This window comes from Diadema setosum, chromosome 10 (assembly GCF_964275005.1).
Source record: "Diadema setosum chromosome 10, eeDiaSeto1, whole genome shotgun sequence".
NCBI classification, from domain to species: Eukaryota; Metazoa; Echinodermata; class Echinoidea; order Diadematoida; family Diadematidae; genus Diadema; species Diadema setosum.
In genome coordinates, this window is record NC_092694.1 from 11404972 (window position 1) to 11429198 (window position 24227).

Here is a 24227-nt window from a genome sequence, read left to right on the forward strand (position 1 = left end):
TGGGTCCCACACTTTATTAGAATTGCTCTGTTTTGGATATCTCAGTCATTTCAAAACCAATATTCATCAAATAAGTGTTGAATTCCTCATGGAATTACATGCTCTTTCATATTTCATAAGAGGTTTCTCATTATCTCACCAAAAAATGTTAGAAACCTGAAATTAAGTATCAACCAAAACTATACGATCCCTTTAAAGCCTTGATTCAAGATTGTCTGCCTTTTGAAATGTGGGGCTAGACAGACATACAAGATCCTAGGAGGAGATAGAAAAAGAAAAAAACATGATCTGTTCCATTTTGGAGAGAAAAGAAATGTCAAAAAGAACAGAAAAGTATTTGAAAGCAGAGAAATTGATAGAGAAAACCAAGGCATGGTAGGATATATGATACACATATATGTCTTGGGACCAAATTCTGTCTTACCGCAATGCTCTGGGAATTTGAAGCTGAAATATTGAAACAATTTCTACCAGAAGTGGAAGAGAGGAGAAAGTGAAGAACAAAGAAAGAAAGAAGCCTATTGTTTTAAAAGAGGACTAGTTTGAAAGGAGTGAGAAAGAGAGGGAGAGAAATGGGAAGGGGGGGTTTTGAAAAAAAAGGGTGAACACTTAACGGCAGAGGTGGAAATGAGCGGTGACACAGGCAGGAAGCATTCCATGGTGCCTGGTAACTGAGCAGGAAAAATGGCCGTGTCAGCCGCGATATTAAGCGACACCTAATCACTCCCGCAGCCCGAAGAGAGACAGTGGAGAGTATCTCTGGCGCATTGATGGTAACCCATCATCTATTCTCTTCATTCTCATCTTCTTTTTCTGTGTTTTTTTTTTTTACCCCTTCTATTCTGTCTTCAGAACGCTTAAGGTGATGGCATTTTTCCCTAATGAAAAATCGAAAAACTAGGAGAGAGGAAAGACGCAAAAGTGATGCCGTATGTTTGTGGAAAAACCTATTTTTGTAACGGTTTCCTGTCAAGGTATATTGTCTCTGCGGTTTCTCTTTTCCCTCGCCATTCAAGAACTTCCTACCGTGCGCATCGAAGGCGGAAGTATATGGAATATGAAAAATTCTCGCGTTTTGGCTTAATGAGAGCGGGGCGAGCGGCGACGGCGACGACGCAGCCGGGTTTCGAGGATGTGTACGTAGCGAAGATGGCCGTCTGCAATTTCCCTAATGCGCAAAAGGGAACTTTGGGGGTGAGCGTGGCGTGCGGACACCGAATCTTGCGTATCACGTTGTTGTAGTTTGAGGGCAGAAGTGTGAGAAAACATAGATGGCCGACAAACCAACAAGAGTGGAGGCAGATAGATTTACAAGGGACCAAGCATGCTGGCAACCAAGGGGATAGGGGTCCTCTTGCGTTTATATATTTTTATATTTATATTGAAGGCAGGGAAAAATCTGGTGGGGAGCGTGGGGGAATGATTTTTTTAACATTTCTTTGGTGGGTGTGCTTGTAAGAGAAGGACACTGCCAGTGGCAACTTGAGAGACATGATCTACAGGGCTCATGTTTTGTGAATTAATTCTTAAAATAAGTTTGGTCTCCATGTTGGGGGGGGGGGAGGAGTTATCAATGAGGTAGGGGTAGGGGCAACTTGTCATTGGTCCCATGTAATCTTTGGCTCGGCCAGGTTAGGCCTCAGCCAGAGTTCAACAAGTTATTTCTTGCTCAAAGTGGTAAAAAGTGATACAGACTTGCACTTTTACATTTGTCCACATTATCTAAGTGGATATTGAATTCCTTTTACATGTATATTCTTATTTTATTCATATTTTCTTTGTCTTTTCCACTTTCAGTGTGTGAAAAGAGGGATGCCTAAAGCTGATACAATAGCTTTAAAGACTGATGTTTGAGGGACTGGGGCTGCAAATGCACAGACTTATTCAGCAGTAATAATGGGTGAAAATGTAAACTGTTTGGGCATGAGTTGATGTCAAGAGCAATTTTAGTGTCAAGCAGTCATCAAGTAGCCTGTATCAAAGCTTAGGAGAAGTATCTTGGAAAGTTATGCAATGCCTGAATATCTCTCAGAGGTTGAAAATCTTATAACTTGCACCACTTACATAAATGTCGTCTAGTTGGAAAAATATGACAGCAAAATCCTCCACTGCGTTCCCTGGACTTCATTGTAAACCAATGACTATACAAAGGTTATGGATAAGAACTTTAACTTTTTGGAAAGTCAAACTTAGTGAGAGTTTTGTTGACACTTGAAAGTGACGCTCTAGCAAGTTTGTTGGTATCGTTTGGGAGGTGAGGTGTTATGTTAGAACATGTTTAAATGGACGAGTGAGCTATATGATGCTCTTCTTCCATGTCAAAAAGTTGGTGAATGCCTCCACTGTCACTTTTTTTCCCTTCAAATTAAAAAAGGAGAAATATTTCATGTGTTCTGTTCCCTCCTGTTTTCATGATACACACATTTTTTTTTTCCTTCAAGGAATGTGAATGTATCTGGCTTTAGTGGGGAGTTTCTCACCATGTGGGACTATGTGTAGAGGTGAGGCTGTCCCACCAAAACTCCCCCCATTCCGCATGCTTGGCACCCTCTCCTGCGCCAGCCCCCGGACTCGTCAAAACAGAAACTGGGGTTAAGATCACACGGCCCCCGTGTTGTCGGTCGGCCAAGAGGGCAGGCTTGAAACACCAAGCAGACGAAAACAAAAGCCGATATAACGACGTGGTGAGGGATGGGCCCCACTGTCTTGGGACTACCCATTTTTGTGGAGCTTTATGCCTGGTGTGAGAGAAAAAAGAGTGAGATATATATATAAAGTCAAGAACTTCAGACAGAACAGCCCTCGTACGCTCCAAAAGAAAAGAAAAAAAAATGTGTGTCAATTTTTCAAGGGAATAGTCACATGAGCTGGTTGTTGAATTTATAGATTTATTTGAAGATATTCAGCAAAATTTAAAAAGAAACTGTTGTGCAAAGTCAGTGTGTTGAATAATTCATGCCACATTCTACTGTTCTAGGGGCGTATAATTTTGTCAGTTTTCCCTGATTTTGAATGACACGTACATTTCTGTTTTTAAGTATTGTTCCATAAACTCTGAAAGTATTAAAGTTGTTCATGATCTCCATAGTCCCATTCAGTTTATATGCCAAGGGCCCTTTGCTCTGCACTCATGAATTTATTATTGATGTTAATTATTGGAAATGGGTCTCTTTATCTTAAGGGTTGCTGATCACCAAATCTAGTTCCTCTTCTTTGAGGAATTCATTTTTATTTTCTTGTAGTTAGAGATAAGGCCCTGCATCAATGACTTGCAATTCCCATAGACACATTTGCTGTTGGTAGAGTTTGAATGTACTTATGCCTGCTCACAGAAGCCTAAAACATGCAGTCCTTGCCAGCTGGCAATTCAGTATCCTCACAGACAAAGTTCACTCTTTGCCGTGAAGATCGCTTGATGATACCTCAACCCTATAGGAATATACAGTTTAAGAATATCATGTCTTTCCCAAGAGTAGGCTGCTTGGGGTGGAATGTTTTTATTTTGAGGTTTTTCAGGAGATAACTTGATCAAGATGAGCCCCAAATTGCTTGAATCCTTCTTTTAATATGACAAGAAGACTGTGAACTGTTGCAGACATTACTTGGAGGGGAATCGACATTCTTAAAGGACAAGTCCACCTTCATAGACATGTGGATTGAGTGAAGGCAACAATAGTAGTAAAACACATCAGTGAAAGTTTGGGGAAAATTAGACTGTCCGTTCAAAAGTTATGAATTTTTAAAGTATCTGCGCAGTCACTGCTGGATGAGAAGACTACCACTGTGTATGATGTCACATGCGTACAACAATATAAGGAAAATAAAAAGAGAATTTCACAAAACTTTACTTTTTGAATAAAGTGCACATTTCTTCAACTAGTTACTGACGTATGTTAAGGGTAATAATTATTCCCCTTGCCTTCTGAAAGAGAGAAGTCGAGTGTTCTTTTGTTATGCGAGAAAAGTAAAAATATGTTGAATTTTCTTTAATCTTCTTTTATATCGTTGTACTCGTGTGACATCACAAGCCATAGTAGTCTTCTCATCCAGCCTTTAGTAAGCAGAAACTTTAAAAATTCATAACTTGTAAACGGATTGTCCGATTTTCCTCAAGCTTTCAATGAAGTGTTCTACTAATATTGCTACATTCTCTCAATCCTTATGTTAATGAAGGTGAACTTGTCCTTTAAGATTGATATGAGCTAAAAGAATACAAATCTATTTCACGACAGAGTTACAGAGTTTGTACGTTTAGTTCTTCTGGCATAAAACTGTTAGATTTTTGTTTTTATATATGTATTTCTTGCGAACCTAAGAGAGGCTTACATATTTCAGGCCATTCTCCCCCTCCCCCCCCCCCCCCCCCGAATTTCCAGGTGTTAAGTTTTGCCCCAGGATGCCAAGATGGAGTAGGGAGTGGAGAGAGAATTCTGCATTCTTGACGAGACAAAACCAGCGGGACCACTCTCCCTTCCCCGCTTGCCCTTGTTTAATTGTTTTCTTTCTGCCCCATCCATCCTTGGAGCTGATTTGCCATTCCTCCATATTCTTTCTTTCTTTCTTTCTTTCTTTCTTTGATTTCTTTCTTTTCGAGGGAAGAATTTTGAACCCCAAAAGAGAGACAGTTGTTTGGAATGAAAGCAGCAATCTTGAGGACAGTAGTAGTTCGGTGAAATTCTGAGCGAAATTGGGCAAACGGCAAGCAAGTCAACGCTCTTTTGTTTGTTGGTTTTTTTCCTGCAAATGACATTTCGTTCACGTCAGTCTTATGCTGCTATCACTCTGTAGCATACATTATTGCAGAACATTTACCTCTTTTATCTACGTTACCGTCGGTATGAAATCAAAATAGGAAATTGTGTAATGTTGCATGACATGTTCTGGTGCCAGTTATCTTGTGTGCATGTGCGATTTTGTAAAACTTGGAAACCCTTCCAGATACATGACTGTACATGGTCACAACCTCCCACGTACGCCAAGTATAATACCGATTGCCATCTCTTTCGTGGGCTTTCAAAGGGGAAGGGGGGTTCTTTCAAAGCCCAACCGCTGCCTCGCTTTGGGTCCAATTCATTCCATCTTCCCCCCTCATGCACACCCTCCTTTTTCCCCCCTGACAATGCAGAGGGGGGCGGAAGGTCTAATCTAATCATATCTCGCTATCGGGTTTCAGATGTAATTTCATAACGTGAACATGCACTCTCAAACCCGATGGAGTGGGCTGGTGTCAATGTGCAGGGACAGAGAGAGCGCCGTTACTGCACTACCCGTCCAACATCCTATCTCTGATGAACCCTAAAACAGACCACCCTCATTCCCCTTCCCTGATCTGCGACTCCCCCGCACGCATTTACTCGCGCTTCTACAATACACACCTTCAGGGTGGTGAACGTCATTCATGTTTCTTCTTCTTCTTCGTGTTTTTGTCATCTTTGTTTTCTTCTTTTCTCCTTCTTTTTCTTCAACTTCTTCTTCCTCTTCCTCCCTTTCTCCCTCATCCTCTTCTTCTTTTTTCTTGTTCTTGTTTTTATGTCACTTTAATCTCCTTGCCTATGTTAGCATCAGCAGCAGTTTCTTCATTAATTTGATGCTGCTACAGTTACAAGAACAGCTACAACAAAAACAAAATAAACAAGTATTACTCCTACTGCTACTGTGACAATGATGACATTTACAACTGCTACTACTACTATTACGTCTTTTACTAGTACTACCACTACCACTACTACTACTGCTATTACTACAATGGGTCACGTCTTCTGCTAGTAGGCCCTACTACTATACAGTTGTAGCTACCCCTACTGCTGCTGCTTGCTACTTCTTCTATTACTTATCATCATCACTAAACTAAAAAGAAGTGACCTTGTCAAGGATTGGCTTTGTGTTGTATGAAGAGGGGATGAAATAAAATATTAGCTTGTTTCAAATGAAGAACATGTATGATAAGATGACTGAAGTAGGACGGAGAATTAAGGGACTGATTTCAAGTCCCGCTGTTTGATGTCAGGATTTGGTTTTTTCTTTGTTTATTCATATTTCTGATATTTCATATGAATTCAGATATTTATATCTTGTCTGTTCAGGAAAATTGCATAGACAAATACATTGGGCATAGTCTCTGATGTAGGTTTTATTTTTTACTTTTAAAAACAGGATAATTTCGTGTAACTTTCCCTTTGTAAGATACGTGTATAGAGCCGCATGCTTTAACCGTTTGTGTCCATTGAGTGCCAAATGGGACAGAAAGCCCCACATCTTGTACAAACTGTCAAAAAGTCCCTGACATAAAGAGGATGAAGGTGTGAACACACGACAAACTTTGCTTCTCCCCCCATACTACACTGGCACTCCTTTCCCCATCACGATTTCGGTCGTCACGTCCCCACCAAACCTGGCCCACCAATCACTTAGCTGGGCACTCCGTCTCCCGTGTTTCAGCGAGGCGCTCTGTAACGTGTCCGAGTGGTGCTCTCTTTTAATTGTCCTGCATCTGTTTGAGTAGGGGTTTACTCAAAGCCCGTGCTGAAAGTGGTTGTCACTCACCAGTCGAGCATCAGAGAGATGCTCTCGCGCGATAGAGAGGGGGGCGCTCCTTGCAAAGCCGGACTGTTTTTTCCTCTCGAGGGCCGCAAGAAGGCGTCGGCAGGCCGCGGCGGCGGCGAGGGGCCGAAGCTAGCTAGCTAGCTGGCAGAGCCATAATATCTCCACTGCCATCCAGCAGCAGGCCGCCCCAGCACTAGGAGGCGATCCTCCCAAGCAGGCTGGGCAGATGTTCTTGGGAGACGCTCCTCCGATGGTTTGGGGGGATGATGGGTGTCATGGCGACAGCATCCACTGGTGGGGGGAATGGAGAAGGCGATGCTGATGCCTCGTGCTGCACTTGGCATCAGCCACTGCTTGTTAGCCCTTTGGCATTTTCTATGAAAAACAATAAAAGATGCAGAAAAAGGGGACAAAATTGTGCATTAGCAAAGCATTCATGTGGAAAACATTATACCTTTTAAATAACTGTTCCCGTCTCAAAGACAAGGACACTGGTGGCTGTACGTCTGGTGACATTCTGGCATGGAGCAGATGTGTGATCAGGAGTGCTCTTGAGATATGTATAGATTACTGTTTTAGAAATGCAATTAGTGTGATTAAGGTTATTAAGTTCTCTTTTATTCATGGTGCATGAATGTAACCATGTGCTGTACCAGCATGACTTTTTTTTTTCTCTCTCTCTTTCAAGGCTTCATTGCTTCTTTGCAATCCGTCTTAGTTTGTTGAAAACCCTAAATGATCAAAATTTGTAACAAAAGCAGAAGGATTGGACAGTAACTTTACACTCTCCTAAGAAAAGGGGAGTCTTGTATCTTCATCAGGTGTGGGAAGTCTTTAGGGTGTGAGAGACTTGTGAACTCGCTCCGCAACTGGTGAATAAAGACTTTCTTGCAATTAGATGATATTAAAGACTCAACAATCTTATCAGCTTTCTTCCGCTCTCAATAGGCCCGTCTTCATCAGACCGAAATTTCAAAATAGTGTAGTATTTTGTGGTTTGGAAATTAGCCCAATGTCAAATCAATCCGCCATTTGTGCAATGAAGACACAAATAGACACAAAAATATTTGGATAGTAAAATTTCCCCCAAATCTTGGGCTAGTTTGTGAATTAGCACGTTATACAGTCGCGTCTCGATCAGCCTGAAATTTTCTCGATCCCATCATTCGAACTGCACGCCGAGCCCACAGAACTCTACATAGAGTTCTGTGGCTGTGCGAGCCGAGTGATGATGCAAGGTACACATGCATCAACTTCAGGCTTATTTCCCAAGCAGGCTGTTTTCGAGCTGATGAAGATGCACGTAATATCAATAGGTATTGGTAGATTAGACAATAATATACACTGCTTTGATACAGAAAAAGAACAGATATTGATAGATGAAACTCTAATTTTTAGATCAAAGTCATTTTTCTGGTCAGCTGAACACATAATAAACATGAATTTAGGCCATGAATGCAGATGACGCTCTTGTCTACATTTTGGAAACCTGGTATACTAGGTTCCCATAAGGAGCAGGTTAAAATTGGCCTGTGTGTGCAATACAATGATCAGTAAGTTTATTCAGAGCCAGAAGGGCATTAAAGCTTTGTAAAGTTTATGGCTTTTAAACTACCTTGTGGCACACAACTATTTGAATTACAGGTCCATATTCTGTTTGATATAACTCTAAGGACAGAAATACCATTTTGTCAGAATTTTCTCTGTTTCTGTTCTATTTTACAGGCTGTATGTACACATTGCATTTGGTATCACATACAGCTATGCCAAATTTAAACTATTGATGACTCACAAATCAGATAGTACAATATAAGCTCTGTATGAATATCTTTTTGAAGTTTCCATAAATCACCTCCATTCCTTCCAGTAGTCTGGCAATGTACAATGGACCAATTTTTGCAGGTAAATGGTATACATTCTGCAGCATGAGTTTTCAATCTGTTGAGAGGTACATGTATAGCAGGAGAGTTTTCACTTTAAGAGGCACATTTTCCATTTCTCTTCCGAGATGTGGTTTAATTTTAAGTAAATTACTGCCTCTACTGCTCCTCCTCCTCCTACTGCTACTACCACTTTTGACTACTAGATGGAAATCTAAGAAGGCAAAACAAAAAAAGATGATAATTAAATTCAGACCCATAGAGAACCATTTGCTCGTCTGTCTGTGAGCAATTCCCTGCCCTGAATATGATGCATAATAAATGCTGGTGTTTTTGTTCATGAAGGGAGACCTCTATTGTTCAAAGACAATGCAGGGTAGAGTCGTGGATACAGCATCATTGTCTGAGTGAGAGTACAAACAGGAATACATTCCCTCAATGGCACAGTTCCAGCGATACGGGAGCACGGATTTCTGATTGCTGGAAAGAATCTGCCAATATTTACCCAGTTCTGTGAACTGTTTTAATGGTTCATTCTTTCTTTCTCTTGTTCTGTTTCTTTGGCATTGTGAATTTCCCAGTCTTAGTCAATAACAGTGAAATTTTAAACCATGGAGAGATAAGTTTCCATGTCTTTGTCTTTATTTTTTTAATCTCTCTCTCTCTATCTTTATCTCTCATCACGAGATTTCTCCAGTTCATAGGTTGCTCTTTGCATCCCATTTATGACTAAATGGTTTTCAAACCAGCCCCAAACAGTGCACAATGTGGATATTTATGACAAAGTGGTATACATCATTTGTTGCTACATTCTACATAAATGCAGCACAAATAGACATATGAAGTCGGAAAAAAAATAGGGCATTTAAAATTTTCAAAACTGTTAAAAAAACCCAAAGAGCATTCGAAGATAGATAATCGAATGATGATTAACCGTGCTGATATTATGGCAGTAAGTACAAATGTGTCTGGTGTATAATGAAATATCCACATGTTAACAAAACTCTCATTACTTGAAGAGTTTGTTTGCAAAAACCGATAACTCCATATTTGTCAAATGGAGATATTTGCGATTAAAGGTCAAGAAAAATAAAGAGAATAATAAATAAATTTTTGCTTCTTTTGACCATAACTTCAAAAATATACCTTTATATGTAGTGACCAATGTATCATTTAAAAGGTATTATTTTGTACTTTATGACAGAGACCGTACTTCAAAATCTTCAAAAATGGACTTATCGGTTTTTGCAAACTAACTCTTCACTTAACGGAGACAAGAAATGTTTACCTGCATGCACTTGAGTTGTGGGACAGTGTAATTTTGTTCAGAGTTGTTATCTTCTTTATGTCATAAAAGATATTTCTCTGACTGAAACATTGATCTAAAAGAGATATATTTTAAGATTTTACCTTTTCCTTTGTGATACACTGCATGTTGTCATTTAGAGAAACTTGTGTAAGATGTGAAGACAGTTTGGCAAAGATTTAGGTAGAGGTTTCAAAAACTCTACAAAACCTTTCAACCAAATAACGAATCATCCTTTTCCACATGCATCTGAGTTCAGCCTTGCTTTTTACAAGCACAGTGGCAGATAGACCAGGCGAGGAAGAGCCCTGCAGGGGTACACTGCGTTAAAAAAAAAAAAGAAAAAAAGAAAAGAAAAAAAATTGAGATCATGCGGTCACAGATTTGCGAAGTATCTGTTAGACGGGATGAACTTACGTTCCACCTGCTATCATCATATCCTGTGAGGATACATCTTATTTTCGGCTTTATTTTTATTTTTCGGTTTGAGGCTGGTGGGGGGGGGGGGGGGGGGGGGAGGAGGGGGAGGAGGGGGGAGGGGTGGAGTGTGATTGGAGAGAGGAGAACAAGTCGTCAGTAGTTCGAAACCTCCCGCAAATCACTCACCGTTCTGGCCTGGTTAAATTAGCTGTCTTGTTGTTTTGGGCTGCGAGCGACGTTTTGGGTCCTTCCTTACTTCAAGACCCCTCCTTTTTTTTTATGTTTTTCTCTCTTTTTTCTTTCTCTATTTTTCCATCTCTGTTTCATCTGTCTGGATGTATGTATATATAGATTTATATATATAATATGTTTCCTTCTTTACCTTTTATATCACATCGTCAATAATTATTCACTGATCTATTTCTATGACATTTATATACCACTCTCCACCTTGCAACTATTTCTTTCTTAGGATCTCTCATTTTGGGCATTATATTATGAGTTTTTAAGTATTCTCACCTCATTCTTCAGTGATGTGTGCTCTTTGATCGTTGTCAAGGCAGCAACCTGAATGAGTGCATCTTCTATGTCCCCCAAGAAATGTCTCCGATTCACTCATCTTAGAATATTATCCTTGTATCGTCTGCATCGCTGTCCTAATGGACGTACGTCTTGAGATGAAAATATCTTTCTTTTTTTTTTGCATAATTTCTGTCTCCTCCTTCCCGTCCAAACCACATCTTCCCACTCCGATGCTCCCTTGATTTCTCCTTTTCTCTCTCAATGTTTCTATTTCTTTTACCTTTCATCATACACAACCCGAGGCGATAGAAGAAAGTTTTTTTCTCCTTTGTCTCTCCTAGCTTCCCCATTATGTTGCCATGGCAACACACTTTGTATGACCTTTTGGAGGACTGTTGTCTCCCAGCCAGATCTGCATGATGTGTATAGTTCGGAGGGGGCTGTACCCAAAACAAACCAGACCAGACGGATATGATCTGAATCAGAGAAAATCGCGAGCATGCAATGCAATCGTCACGCAACATACGTTCATCATACAAGTGGGATGTCTGTGTATAACCACGTTCAGAAATGACACGCACCCATGGCATAGCTCTTCTTGAGGTGGATTCTTGTTCTGCACCAATGTTCTCTCATGAAAAAGAAGGATTGTTGTGATGGGATGAAATAGTAATAGCGCCAAGAAAGGGCACTTTACAGCATACAAATTATTTCAGCAAACCAGCTGGGCATCATTCTTAATTTTGTTGATTAGCCCCCCTCCCCCTCCCCCCTTTTCTTTCCATCTGTCCATGAGGACCTGAGTAGTAAGGTTTTGACTGGTTTTGGGGAGGTTGACAGGTCGGGTGTGCCCCCGAGCTATCAGCAAAGCCTAGCTCTCCTCACCCCATTCCTGCCTGATCCGCAGCACGGTCTCCCTGCTTTGTTCAGGTGGGCACAGGTATGCTGGAAGGCGGCACACCACAAAAGAGCGCAGAAATATCCTCTCATTTTTCTTCTCCCCCCCCCCCCCTCTATTTTTTGTCTAGTTTGTTCTTATCTTGATGTTGTTTAGTTATTCCCTCCCTCCCTTTTTTTTTCTCTGAACATCATGTGGAGAGTAAAGAAGAGGTGAGAACGCTGAAGATTGAAGTCGAAATCCAACTGGCTTTCATACCTGATTGTGAATGTTTCAAGACATCAACTGACCAAGGATAACTTCACTGTTTTGTTGCTGTTGCGTTTTTAACAGAGGGAACGAACTACGGAAGTAAAGCTGCATTGCTGGTAATATTAAGAAGCCTAGGGGAGTTGAGGCTATGCATACAGCCTTTTTGCTTTCATCTTCCACTGAATATGAGGACCATCTTTCTTCTTACGTCTACAATGAATGAAGTTGCCCAGGTCCATGGAAGAATCATTCATGCATTTTAACATTACCAGGAAACAAACCTGTAGTGTTGGCCACGAAGATGTGAGAAGTAATTGAATAATCATCACAGTCCTCTATAGCAGCCTTTCTCTTACCCATAAAGAAAGTGGTTTGATGTTTAAGAAATGCTGGACAGCAGAACAGTTTTTATACCATGGACTCGGAATTATTGCCCACAATGCAAAGTGTCAGTTTGGGGGTTCCTGATCATAAAATTCCAGCTGTGCAATCGGGGGAGCATCGCATTGACTGTGAGCTTCAAGAGGCTTAATTTGTGTACTACCTGAAGATGGGAGTTGACTATATCTAGCATGGAAAAAGGAAGGATCTGAATGATTTTTATCCACGCGTAGGATGCAAGAGGTATCACCGGACAGCATGATTTCAAAAGCGAGATGCAATCTCATCGCTATTTTGGCACTCACTTGTTGTTCCTCAAAGTCTACGCATGATTGACAAGACCGCAAGAAAAATATTCTTTGTATACACATCCAGACGGTTTCTGTAGTCGAGTATTTTGTTGGGAATGAGTTTCTGAGAGTGATACCTCGAGTCTTGGCTCACAAAAAGTCTGCAAAAGAGAGGTACTATTATATCAAATCAAACTAGAGAGGTATATATCAAATCATACTAGAGAGGATGCACTCTGTATCCACATACGCTACCTGTGTACCCACGCTTTTCTCTCGAAGTGTCCCCACTAACTTAATGAATCAACACCGCCTTTTTTTTTTACGACGCAGACGTATAGCAAATAACACTCTCCTTTGCTTTTGTCCCTCATTCTCCTAAAACCAACCCACCTCAATTCCCCTCACCCCCCCCCCCCACCACCTTTGCTTTCTCTTGAGCTCCGCTCTGTTAAAAACGTCCAGTATTGTAACCAAGGAAAAGCCGTCAGTGAGTGAGATGCGTGATTGCATATGAAATGAAGACAGACTATGTGCGTGTGTGCGTATATTTGCAATTGTTTACATTCCATCAACCTGCCGGTATTGACATTGATTTTTCGCCGAGTGTTATCATTCTTTAATTGTGTTTGTTTTATAAAGTACTCGATATTTGCTCTACAAACCGAGGAGGGTTCATAAATTGCAATTGAAAGGGAGATGAAGAGCCCGCGGCATTGTTCACACCCGACGAAGATATCGCGAAGCTTCTTTCACGCTTTCAAGCTATCTATCATATTTCTGCTTGGAGTGGCACCACTGTGAATATTATGAGTTTGCAGCATACAAACTCACTAAAATGCTAGTAATGCAATGAAAAACAGCAAAATATTGAGCCTTTGTGTGTTCTTGGTATAGTTCCTTTTTTTTTCTCTCTCTCTGACAAGATTTTTGATGCATGAACTTTTACTCTTTATAACATTAATATCATCACTTGTCTTGATAAGATGAAAAATGTTGGTAAGTTGTCTCACTTATGGGGGGGGGGGGGGGCGGGGTGGAGGGGGAAGGGGATAAGGGAAGACATATAAAACTATAGATGCCATTCTGTTACCTAATCTATAAATAACGTATCAATGTGATGTTCTAAATTATCTATTAAGTTGAACATCGCCCTATAATGAAGCCAGGAAAAGTAGAGCATATTGTTTTGTAGAATGTAACAAATTAATTTGTATTGTAATGCACAATTAAATATGTCTTGCCTCTCGAAGAAAGGAGCTCATTATCAAGGTTTGATTAAGGGGTGACTCTATAGTAAGCGTTTTTCATGTAAAAATCCCCTATTTTTCACATGAAATAAATCTCAGATTACTCTTACGGAGTATGCACATATCCACTCATATGCGGTTAACGGCTATCCAGTGTTGTGCAACCATATTTGTTATTGACATGATCGGATGTTTTTTGGCTGCCACCTCCCCCCCCCCCTCCCCCATGTGGATATGGAAGGGGGAGGGGATATTGGAGTGAAATTGATGTATTTTTGTCCAAATGTTGCAAAAGCATGAAAGATTATAACATAACAACAGGATGCTTGGTATATTCCATTTCAAGATACTTCCTGTTTGCATTGTTGTACCACACTTGTAAAGTTTTCCCCTCCGATTGCAAAGTAGCCGTCGAACTTTATACAGTAAATTGAAAGTCCCGATCTCCTTATTGCAGCCATGCATATGATTTAAAAGAATTGTTGAATATTTCTCTGGTACAGAATATCTTAACCCCCAACCCCCCCCCCCCCCAAAAAAAAAAAAGGTTGTGTATTGAGAATGACTGAAATATTCCACACCTTGTCAAACCAGCCTTGTGATTGTCAAATTCGTCAGATCTGAGCATCTACTACCCTCAAGGTTGTTACTTTCCTCTGCTGGAAGTATTTAGAACATTTGGCACAAAATGCTAAAGGTACCATTTGGGACATACCATGGGGGCGCTGTGGCGTAGTTGATAAGACTCCCGACTCCCGATAGGAGGATCCAAGTTCGATTCCCGCCCAGTGCTTACGTCCTTGGACAAGATGTTTTACCTACTATGTCCCTTGCAACCCAGGTGTATAAATGGGTACCTGAGTAAAATGGCAAAATAGCGCTCTGTTTGATAATGTAAGTTCGCTTGAGGGAATTAGCGGGATACATCCCATCATGCTTTGCATGTGTGACTTGTACTCGGCTGCAGCCTGCACATTTGCATAATTCATCGCGTGGGCAATATCATAAAGACGGTGTATACCAAAATAGCTATAAAAAAAAAAATTCTGACCAATTCTCTGTGGGCTGATATGAATAGGAAATGAACTAATGCGCTTATTTGTGATTGCAAAGAAATCTTGAGCTTGGATTTTTATTCAGCTGATGTGAAAAGACCTGTACTGTAGTTCACTCTTGGAGAGCTCACTTATTTTTCGCTATGATGCTGCTAAAGAAACGTCAAGGCTGTCACATTATAAGGTGAAGCCCCCTCCCCTTTCCTCCCATGAGATAGAAAGATATGATTCCACCATGCAACTTCAAGGCAACTCATCTCTTTAGTGGTTGTCAAGCTTATGAGGAATTAACTGCATAAAAATCCAGGAGAATCATGATTATGTAACTGCAATAGAAGACCCCCCCCCCCCCCCTTGGGATGCTGCGTGAAATCGCTCAGTAATAGTCAAATTGTCATTATGTTAACCCACTGAGGACGAGTCCCAAAAATACTCGGGCAAGTGTCTGTGGGAAATAATAATAATAATAATAATAGCTGCTTATGTAGCGCATAATATTCCTGGAATCTCTATGCGCTTTACATAATTGGGTAAAGTACCATAAACTACAACTTACATAATTTTAACAAAACAATATGATTAAACATACAAAATACAACTTATCATAATCATTTAATAACAGAACAAATATGTTTTTAAGGACTTGAGGAAAGTGTGAGTACATGTGATGGCCCTAAGTTGACTTGGTAATTTGTTCCAGAGTACAGGTGCTGCTGACTGAAAAGCCCAATCCCCATATGAACATGTTTTGGTTGTTGGTATAATCAAGGAGGTATAGATACCTCCTCGGTATAATTAATACATTCTGGCTAGAAGATTGTAGATTTCTTTGTGGAATATATTCAATGATCATGTCAGACAAATATGTTGGGGACTTATTTATCAATGTTTTATGACATAATGCAAGAATCTTAAACATGATTCTCTTATCTACAGGCAGCCAATGCAGGTATGACAACAAGGGTGTTATGGGATCTCTTCCTTTTGCTCGCATTACAAGTCGGGCGGTGCAATTTTGAACAATTTGGAGTTTTCTTATGTCTTTTTCGGGCAAGCCAAATAGAAGGGAATTACAGAAATCAATTCTAGAAGAAACGAATGCATGGATTAACTTTTCAGTAGTTTTTTCGCACAAATAATTTCGTATTTTCACTATTCTCTTTAAATGCCTGTTTTACCGAAATCAGTCCATCCTCAATGGGTTTAATAACACAATGTCCATTTCAGCGAAATCTTTTGTATTTTCTCTTGCCTTTACATACCCATTTTATAAAAATGCAATATATTTGTTTGTTTCCCCATACTGCACGCCCCCTTTAGATTCATTGTATACTCACTATGACAGCAGAAGATGATTTTACATTTCATTCATGTAGAGACACTGTCCCCAGATGAGATGGGAGTGTATTAGTCAGCAGTGGGTCTGGGCGATGTTGGGGAAAAGTTAGATGTGAACAAGGTCGACGCTACCACTCTTCATTAAGTCAGTTATCGTATGATCATGTTACCATCTGTCCATCAGGCCGAGTGCCAAGCCTTCAGATGGAATCAGAATGGTTATCAAAATTGACAAGCCTGCTAGCAATGATTTCTTTCTCTCATTTTCCCACCCCTCTTTAATTTAGCACATGCTTAAAATGTTCTAATTTTGCATGAAAATGTCCTCTTTATTGCGTGAAATTAAGCAATCCCCCCCCCCCTCCTCACACACCTACAGAATGAGATTCCAATCCATCTGATATTTCTATTGTGGAACACTTTATGCCCATCAATATTGTCAAGAACGTACAATTCTTAGACCATACACAGTACTAATTAGTCTCAATGACTAGAAATTCAGCTGAAAAAAAGAAAGAAATACTTTAGGTATCATTTATTGCTTGGCAAGATGACAATTATATACACTGTGCATGAAACAGAGGCTATATGAAATAAGAAATATATATATATATATATATATATATATATATATATATATATATATATATATATATATATATATATATAGGTGATGATGGAATATCACATTAATCAGTAATGTGTATTTTATGGCTTTGATGTATTGAAAAGTTACATTTACATGAAAACTACATTTTAATAGTACCATTGTTTTCTATTTTGTTGGCAGGGAATGTTATAGAATATAGAACCAATGCAAATTTTGATTTTTTTTTTGTTTTTTGTTTTTTGTGGGGAGTCTGATTTAAACTATAGCCCTACCATTATAGCTGCAGAAAAACAAGAATGGATGCAGTGAAAGAAATGATCATTGATTAAGATGCTTCTTGTATACTTTTTTTCTCTCCCAATACTAATACTATTTTGTATCACTGACTGCCTACTGCCTGCTGCTGAATATGTGTGTGATGCTCATCTTCACATTCACACAATAAACCATTGATACTTCGTCAAATGCCACACTGTTCTCTTTCATCTCCTGCACTGACCGTGTTTACTTTCTCAAACATGGCTACGCTCCCGCTCATTCCCCACAAAACTATATGTGTGTTTTAATTTCCTATATCTTTCTCTCTTTCTTCCACACACTTTGTACGTATCATTCACTTCTACCACTCGCTCATCTTTCCTTCTCTCCTTTTCTTATACCTCTCTTTCCTGTTAACAAACATGGAACAATTTCTTCTCGATGCTTTGTTGCGTGTCATGATTTCATATTTTCCCCAAAATTAAAATCATATTTCTTCCCTTACACCCCATTCTTCTCTCCCCCACCCTTCCTCTTCCATTGTATTCTAACCTTCCTTCATACCCCAAATATTCCCATATTAATTGTGTGGTTCATTTTGCTGATAATATGGAAACAAACACAATGCTTCTCTACAATTGTACAACCTTAACAACCACACCCACCATTTAACCAATCCATTACCCCCAAATATGATTCCGTTTCTCCACCCCCCAAAATAACCACACCCTCCTCTGCAGTCAAAGCGGAGCCCCTGAGTAACAGCGTTACTCCTAGTGCGTCCGACAGTAGCTATGCTTCCTCTCTTGAAAACTTCCCAGGTGAGCCTTTTGTGCTGGTCCCCAAACCTCCTGCTCCTCCTATTTCTCCTGCTCCTCCTCTTCCTTCTCTGCAGTGAACCTCTGATGTGTGTGTTGCCATGGTTACATACACATCTGCATCACTAGCTTGCAGTGCAAGTGGATCAGTTGTGTCATGCGATTCTGTAGCATGATGTGTCTTACTCCCAATGTTTGTAATGCATTTGTGGTTATGAGAAAGAGGAAAAAAACAGTAAAATCTGCTGTCGAGAAACTCATACCATTTTTTTTTTCTTTAATTCGTGAATCATATACAGTACATCTCAAAGGAGATGTGTGTGCCTAACGTTTTGAGCATGTCTACCTATAGATCATAATATATATATATATATATATATATATATATATATATATATATATATATATATATATATGTATATATATATATATATATTCTTTCATCAGTGACAAGCTTATATGTTACTTAGATCTTCACATTATTGCATTTTTCTGTCATATCTTGCATTTCTGAGCTGTGGTCCTATAACATCCATGCTACTTGAAGATCACATTTTTAAGTCTTGTGATGTGTTTTTAACAGTGATCTTTTCATTTCAGAAATCATACATTCACTTTGTGTCTTTTGGAGTTGTCAGTGTTTTTCTTAGGAGGGTGGAGAAGGAATAAATGATTATATTGTTTTCCTTTTCATTAAAAGTGATGAACCATCGGGGTATGCTAGTTTTATTCATATATGTGTCTTATACAGTCTGCAGAGTTACTGCCTTCTGGTTCTACACCAAACACACATCAGATACACTGTATCTGAAGGTGGTCATTGGTCATTGGTCATTGGTCAGTGGATAGTGGACAGGTTCTCATTATCTTGTCGGTCATGCCTGCAAAACTTTGTGATTGGCATGTTTTGTCACCTAACCATTTATAGTGTGATGGTGTGAGGTTAATGGTTTTACAATATGACCGTCTGTTCCGCTAGCCTGTTAGAACGTAAGTGGACCGGCAACATGGCACATTTTTTTTTTTTTTTTAAACTCGCCCATACTATGCTTACATAATCCTCATTTACATACTGTCATGGGAGTTTCCAAGTAGAACATTATCTTTTATTCAGTGTGAAGGCTCATATAGTAAAAACTATAAAACATATGAGGCATGAGTACAAGTCAACTCTGCATGACAGATTAGAAGCTTTCTTTTTTTTAGGGACCAAATGTTGGCTGATGATAAGATGTTGGGTTTCTCTGCAATGACAACTTTATATCTTTAGAGACGAAGCTAACATAGATGCAGAAGTTAATGTGTGCGTGTGTTTATTGCTGTGATTTGTTGGATTGTTGTGGAAAATAAGTTCATTACCAGAATTACCTACATTTTACTGCAAACTATAAAGAGGATTCCAGTGGAGGATGAGGCCCTGCAGAGATGGCAAATTCAGTCTTTACCCAAAGAGATCTAGTCTGTTATTCATTCCAGCAGGACTATGTTACCATTTTTTAATGGATTACAAAGTGTATGAATGGACATTGTAAATGTGATCTTTCCATTCTTGCATATTATGGCCATTTTTTTTTTCCGGAAGATTTAGAATGCTTTAAATGACACACACAGTTTGATCTGATACCCCTTTCAGGTAATCGCGGTTCAATTATCCGCATCCAAATAATGCGGATGAAGTAGTCAAAATCGCGTTCATATATCCCATGAAGTGCGCACTACTTTTACGAGCACCCGTTCATATAATGGTGCGAGTTATTTGTGCGAGTTATTTGTCATGGTTACTGCGCACGCCTCTATAATGACGTAATGTTTCCGGTGAATATCCTCACGTGTATGCACACCTCTCGCGCGCTCAAGCTCAGCAATCAGCGGTTGTGCGGGAAATCGAGTGACCTTTGACCGAACTGTGGAATGTTAGTGCGGATAAGTCGTAAAACGCGTTCATGTATTCTCGATCTACTCCTCATGCTGCAATTATGCGCATAATAGCAGCATAAAAATAATGCGCACTTTTCTACTCCTCTCCCGTTCATGTAATCGAAATTTTACGACTTGTGCTCCTATTATCCGCATCCACGATTACCTGAAAGGGGTATGAATCATGGAGTCCACATGAGTATCACATCACATTGGCAAAAAAGGAAAAAACAAACAAACAATGAAACAGATGCAACATTGTCCCTGAATGAAGAGGACACTTTCTGAGGGCCTGCCACTTCCCCTCCCGTCAACCCTATCTCATCGAGGTCAAACTGACACCACAGATTCTGAGAATTGCCACATTATGTAAATGCCAGCATGCTGGTGATGTTGTTTATTCAATTTATTCAATCAGATAATCTGAAGAAAACAATACAATGCAAATTATATGTAAAGAAAAACAAATGCCTGGCTTCCACCGAGCACTGTTTTCACTGATGGTACGACTCATCTGGCTTCTGTGCAAGCATGTTTGTCACTGAGGGGTAGTTTTAGTCTCTAAAAGGAAAGAATGAAAAAAAAAAATCTCATCTGACAGAAAAATAATATCAAGTTTTTTTTTTTTAACTTTCTCTTTGTTATGGCAGTGTTCCATTTATTGTCTTTGCTCAGATGAATAACTGTTTTTTTCTTGTTCTCTCTGTGTGAATTTCTAAACAGGGTCAAGTTCGGGTCAAAGTTCATTGGACATGAACCTTCGCCAGCCCAAGTCAGAGTTCCCTTCACAGTATTACAGGTGAGTCCTCTATGGGTCACTTTGTTTGGATTGTTATTGTTTTATTTATACAGGTTCTGGTCTTTATACGTTGATATCATTGTCATTATTATCGGTTTTTGTTTTTGTTTTGTTTTTAATTGCATTTTTTTTTTGCTCTATGCTGGTCAGATGTAGGTAAAGTTGTTTAGTCTGTCAAATACAGCTGAGGTTTGTTGTGTCCTTTTGGTCAACATGTGATGATCCTCTAACATTTAAAGAAATCAGGTGATCCAGGTCAGCCCATCACGACACATGATCAATTTGGCAATGTCATGCCATCTTCCAACGGCCATTTGGAATTCGCAGTTACTCTGGCTCCGTGAAGGTGTCTCTTAAAAACAAAAGAGAAATAACAAACAAAATTAGCATTGCGATGAATCTATATCCCTGTGGAAAATTCACCAACTACCTGTAGTTCTGGCAAATTTGTTATAGTGTCTGTTTCAGATATAATCGAAAGGATTTTGTCAGTGTTAGGGTCAGCCACATTGCGGGATGGCCTGGAACTGGTACTGCTTGTGGCAGGTCACTGCTGGTCATTTCAGAGCAGACGGCTGGCCGGACACTTCGTTAAAACTCGTCGGGACTTCATTAACTGAGAAGCTGCCTGGCCCTCAACTGTCTTCGACCCCTGTGTGCTGTAGTGGTACGATTAAGGCGGGGGTACCTGCAGAATTGGTGTGTGTGTGTTTGTGTTTGTATACATGTGTGTGTTTTTGTAGAGATATCAACTTAGTGAATAAACATTTCAGTACCTCAATAATTCGTATTGCAGAACTAGCCCTCAGGAGGGACATGTGTATTTTCTCTTTCTTTCTTTTTTTAAGTATCTGTTCAGTCTCGTGTTTTGTTCTCTGAGTAATACTGCAAAAATATTGACTCCCTTTAATCTAATCTAATTAATATTGACTCCCTCTTACAGTTACTGTACATGAAGCTCTTGAAGACCATTGGTAAACACAAAATGGAACATACCACCAAGAAGAAACACATGAAATCTTTCATTGAAAAGGAAAAGACAAACTGTTGCCTGTATGCTCCGTCATTATGTCAGTACAACATGATTTCTGTCGAGAATGATTTTTTTTTTCTCCCTCGTTTATAAATGCTGCCCTCTCCCACTTTGTTCAGGCCAACCGGGATATAACAGGGATGGTAGATCATATCTCTTCAAATGACATGGACTGCGTTTATCATCTTTTCCTTATTTGGAACACGTTTCAATACCCACTATCAAAACACATATGCAAACACCTTTCGGATCACATTTCTCGAGTTGTTGCATTTATCGTCTCCATCGTGAGTTGAGAAAGAGGTCTTTTCACTGTGCAGTTCCAATGCGCAGTTTAACCCAAGGAGCAGAGATGCATAGTCGGCTGTGGTTGCTGTGGACAGGTTCGAACTAAACGCCTGTAAACGCATTTCAAAATGACTCTGCATTTATCATCCCCACAGCAATGCACTTCTAGCTCAAATGCATTCATGATCACACTTTTGGCCGCTTGAGAAATAAGGTGTTTGTAACCCCATAATCAAAACAGCTTGGTGTTTTATCATTTGCCCAAAGCTCCCTGAAAGTTGTTCAGAAACCTTCATTTTACGGCAGAAGTGAGTTGGGTAAATGCACCCAAAGGTTTTACTATATGCAAGAAGAGGCACAGCTGCTGTATGGTATACAGTATGCCAATGGAGGCATGATCAGGAGAGAATGGGCAAGCAATATAAAATTTCTCATCTTGTGCAGCCCAATGTGCAGCCTTTAGATCCCTACCGGCAACCCAAACTTGCCTTCTCAGAATGTACTGACTGCCTTGCAATCAAATTTGATGACTTGGCCTAATTGAAAGTCGACCTTGAATGAAGACTAGACTACGGAATGCCATTCTCACCAAAATGGAGGCATAAGCCTTGGTGTTCAAATTTGTCTCGAAATTCAAATACCAGTGGTATTGTACATCTGAGTTTATCCAGTTTAGAAGTGACATAAAAAGTGGGTGACTGATAGATGAGAATGTTCTGGATGTGCCAGAACGAAGCAGGTCATATGCAGAGATACATCAAGAGATATCTACTATCATACATCGTAAGTTTGGCTCAGAAATGAGTGTGGCCTTGTATGGGACAAAAGATGCCTAAATTAATATTCATCAATGTAATGCTAATGGGAACCAATCAGAATTGAGATCCTCAATCATGAGATGAGGAAAAAAAAAAAAGAAGAAGAAGAAGAGTGCATTGAGCCAGCACCACGCCCCCTTTTTCCAAGAGTGTGTACACAAAAATGCGTGGTTGGCCTAATTTAATCTGGGAGGCGGAGCTAGCTGCCTGGCCCAACTCATGAATATGTATATATGCTAATTACCACCATCACCTCATAAATCACTTGGACTGTAGACCCTTATGTTTTATGGAGACATGAAGAAGACTGAAGAGAGAGAGAGAGAGAAAGAGAGGGAGAGAGAGAAAGAAAGAAGAGACAATGCAAACACGGAAAGGGAGGTTACTTTTCTGCAATGCTATACTTCCTTTACACGCAGGAGTTTTATCTATTTTTTAGCGAGAGTTTGCCTGGTATGTATTCTCGGGAGACGACCGGTGAAAGTAAGGAGAGGGCCAGGAGAGAGAAAAAAAAAGTGGGTGTTTTATCGGAGCCGTGTATCGCGTTCCCCCTGATTACGACACTTTGACAGGGGCGGCGGTTTGCAGTTTCACTCGGCGTTGAACGGGAATATATCGGCCGAGGCCCCGGCCCACTAAAGCGAGAGGGGCTTGGGAGATTTCTACCTGGTGCATTAACGCCTAATCAAATAATAATTATCGGCCATGTCGGCTCTGCGGATAAATGCGCTGTCCAGCTCTGGGAGGTAAGTGAGCGAGCGGGGGAAAAAAACAGTGTCTGCAAACTGTGAGCTTAGCATTCATGTTTAAAAGTCTGTTTTATATTTGTTTCTTCTCTGTGTGTGTCTGTGTGGTGCGTGTGTGTGTGTGTGAATTCTCACCATGTTTTGATACCAAACACACTTTAGATTAAGTCGTGGAGTCCAGAATGGGGACGTTGAAAGTCACACCGGGGTGCTTGGTTACATAATTCTCACACGTGATACCACACCACACAGGGCCAAACTGAAACTAATCCACTCCCGACTGTCAATTAGGACCTCTCCGTTACAGGTTGCGAGAGATTAAAATTGTTTTGTGTCTGTGTGTGTGTGTTTCTGTGTTTCTGTGTCTGCTATTTTTGCACACACAAAATGGGCAAATAACATTTCATCGTATACAACTTGTCCAAGGGGGTGAGGACTTCATTTGACCGATGCCGCCGGCCAGTGGGAGATTAGCTGGATTCTCTGCCCAGAAATGTGGCTTGGGTTTCAAGTGGAAATTATTCATCACGAGAGTTTCTTGAGCAGTTTTTTTTTCCTCTCTCTTCCAGAGCATGTCGCCTACCATTTTGCCACAAAATTTATATTTATATATAAATGCATTGGAAACTGCAAGGTATCGAGAAGATACCTGGTATATTGTCGACTGCAAAACCAGAAATGGTCATGTGCATTTTTTTTATTTGTGCAAATTTTGCGAGAGCCATGATTTGCAAAATTAAAATGGCACGCAAAAGTTCTTGTCTATGTGTACACACTGAATGCTAGTGACAGTTTGCGAAAATTT

General features: G+C 40.0%; 1 protein-coding gene across 1 annotated transcript in view; it reads left to right on the top strand.

Moving 5' to 3' along the window:
- LOC140234361 (protein phosphatase EYA1-like) overlaps positions 1 to 24227 on the top strand; it is a 414338-nt gene that overhangs the window by 295278 nt on the left and 94833 nt on the right. The window contains exon 4 of the mRNA XM_072314419.1: positions 20462 to 20537. Coding sequence (XP_072170520.1) covers positions 20462 to 20537 — 76 coding nt within the window. The remainder of the gene's footprint in view (positions 1 to 20461; positions 20538 to 24227) is intronic.